Below are 2,518 nucleotides of genomic sequence, written 5' to 3' on the forward strand. Positions count from 1 at the left end.
TATTTATTTATTATTACTATTATTATTATTATTATTATTATTGTTATTATCATTATTATTATTATGAAAATATCTCTTCGATACCAGCGCACTTTCACTTTTGTTAATGGCCGAATAATCTAAAACCTTCAAGCAAAGGAGAATATTGCTAAATTATATTCTTGAAATACTCATTTTTATTCCAATACTCATAAATCGATATGTGATATAATTTTTTTTTTTATATTTAACGATTACAACTTCGTGAAATATTGGTGTAGCATTGGTGAAAATATTCAATTTATGCGGTTTACATTAAATTGTAAATATTTTGTTGTACAAAAAAATAAAGAGGTGAATTTTTTTTGAAAAAAACCTTTGAAACTATGTTGACACCGACACATGTCAACTAACAAATCCCATATGTTATATACCGTCATATACATCAAGAGTACTTAAGAATCTGCAAGTACCTTTTAAATTTCAATTATTACAGTTCACAGCAATTAAAATTAATTTTGAACACTAAAGTAATCTGCCACTATAAAAGATTGTACATCTAATTTTAGTTTCACTAATTAACTTCAAAAAACGAAATATTATTTATGTGACCAGCATTCAAATCACCGAGGCGGTAGCAGATGACAATGAACATTGATATTTAAGAACTAGCTATTGCAAAGCTGAAAATTCGTTTAAAAGCTTTCTAAAAATATATCTTCTCATTTTGTTAATTAACATACCTTTCTTTGATAACGAAACTTCTCCAAATACCTTTCAATATGGTTCACAAACGTCAAAGGCACTCGCGTCTTCTCCGTTACCCATAATTCACTTCCTGAGACTGTCGAATTCGCGCACGTAGTCTATTAGTTTCACTATGATAAAATTAAGAAACGGACAGAAAATTTTCAGATGAAAATTATAATCTCTTCATGGACTAAAGAATCGAGAAGATATTTCAGAGTTTTTTAATATGGCGCAGCTTTCAAAGAGCCTTGCCCACTGGTGAGTGAGAAGCTAGCCGCCATCTTGGTGAACGCATGCGCCGTCCTCGAGAAAAGTCGAGGACGAAGGCCACGCATGCGCGTATTGGTCCCTTCGTGGACCCCTCTTCATGCTATATGGGCCTGACGTCAGAATTGGGACACCAGAAGTGATGACTTCAACCAACAATGTACGCAAACAAATTACGAATGTTACTTCTCTTACTTTAAATTATATTACATTCATGTTATATGTAGATGTCTTCTAATAGAATATGCGAATACAAACGTTTCTATTTCAAATTAGACATTTTTTAAATAATACTATAAGAACATTTTAGTAACCCTATTTCAGAAGTATATAACAATTTTACCTGTTTAGAAAGATTGCAAAACGTTAAAACAGAATGTATCGTGTTTTAGTATCTATATGTATTTTAAATTTGATTAAAATTCTTTGTAATAAAGCATGTTTAACATTTTACTACATTTATTCTTTCAGAAACTTAATGATTAGATAATTAGAATGATCCTTAAACTGATATCGGCTTCCATTTTTGTTTAAATATATTTAAAGCTTTTTTTTGCAATAATTTTTGCAAATAAAATCGAGAGTAAAATATATTCAATAAAACACAAACAATTAGTATTTAAGTTTTTATTTTATTAAGAAATAGTTGAAAACAATTAAGCAACAAGAGCACTAGCAGTAGAGCTCTCATATTTCCAATTTGCTGGGAGAGTACCCTTTGATTTGTAATATCGGGCAAGTCGATGGATTCTAGATTCTACAAGAATCAATCTGAACTTGCTATCTTTGTCCTTGCGATTCCTTTCTAAGTGCTTCCTGATAGCAACAGCCTTCTTGATCAAATAGTAAAGATCTTCTGGCAAATCTGGGGCAAGACCCATACTTTTGACAATCCTGAGAATTTTATTTCCAGTACGAAAACGTACTTGAGCCACTCCATGAGAATCTCGAAGAATTACACCTAGAAGTTCCAAATATTTTTCAATAAAATTTCTAAATGTTGATGAATAAAAAAGCAAAAGATCATAACCACCTAAAAAATCATCACATTCATTGCAAACTATTCTTAAGAAACAATGATAAAGCACTGAATCTAAATTAGTTGGCTCAAAAAAATTAATTTCACTAATGTTGAATAAACAAGATCTTTAAATAGCAAAAGAACTACTCTGTATTATTATAAACTTAATCTCATTTATAAGTGTTTTTCAAAATTTTTAATACATTAAATGTATCAAATCCAGGATAATATTACCAATTTGAGATGGAGTATGTCCCTTTTTAGCTAGTTTGTGGATTAATTCTTTACAGTCCTCGGGTGTTAGTTTTAACCATGTTGGAACACTGCGTCTATAAGGTAATGCTGACTGGGATATACCCTTTCTACAACATCATAAATTTTCATCATTAGAATCTCTGATCCTATCTAAATTTTCTAAATTTACTTGTATATTTTATTTTTTATGCACACTGCCCTTACTATGTTTATATAAAGACATGTATATATATATATAATTTTTTT

At 29.8% G+C, this 2,518-nt stretch overlaps 2 protein-coding genes across 2 annotated transcripts in view; both read right to left on the bottom strand.

Moving 5' to 3' along the window:
* Nucleotides 1-995, bottom strand: part of LOC108576707 — a 7,343-nt gene extending 6,348 nt beyond the window's left edge. Inside the window, exon 1 of the mRNA XM_017939766.1 lies at nucleotides 723-995. The gene's annotated coding sequence lies outside the window, so the exon portion shown is untranslated. The remainder of the gene's footprint in view (nucleotides 1-722) is intronic.
* A 657-nt stretch (nucleotides 996-1,652) lies between these two features.
* The window catches only part of LOC108576698 (40S ribosomal protein S13), a 1,314-nt gene continuing 448 nt past the window's right edge, over nucleotides 1,653-2,518 (bottom strand). Inside the window, exons 2-3 of the mRNA XM_017939754.1 lie at nucleotides 2,252-2,379; nucleotides 1,653-1,957 (exon numbers count right to left, since the gene is read on the bottom strand). Coding sequence (XP_017795243.1) covers nucleotides 1,653-1,957; nucleotides 2,252-2,379 — 433 coding nt within the window. The remainder of the gene's footprint in view (nucleotides 1,958-2,251; nucleotides 2,380-2,518) is intronic.

This window comes from Habropoda laboriosa, unplaced genomic scaffold (assembly GCF_001263275.1).
Source record: "Habropoda laboriosa isolate 0110345459 unplaced genomic scaffold, ASM126327v1 scaffold54, whole genome shotgun sequence".
In the NCBI taxonomy this organism is placed as follows: domain Eukaryota; kingdom Metazoa; phylum Arthropoda; class Insecta; order Hymenoptera; family Apidae; genus Habropoda; species Habropoda laboriosa.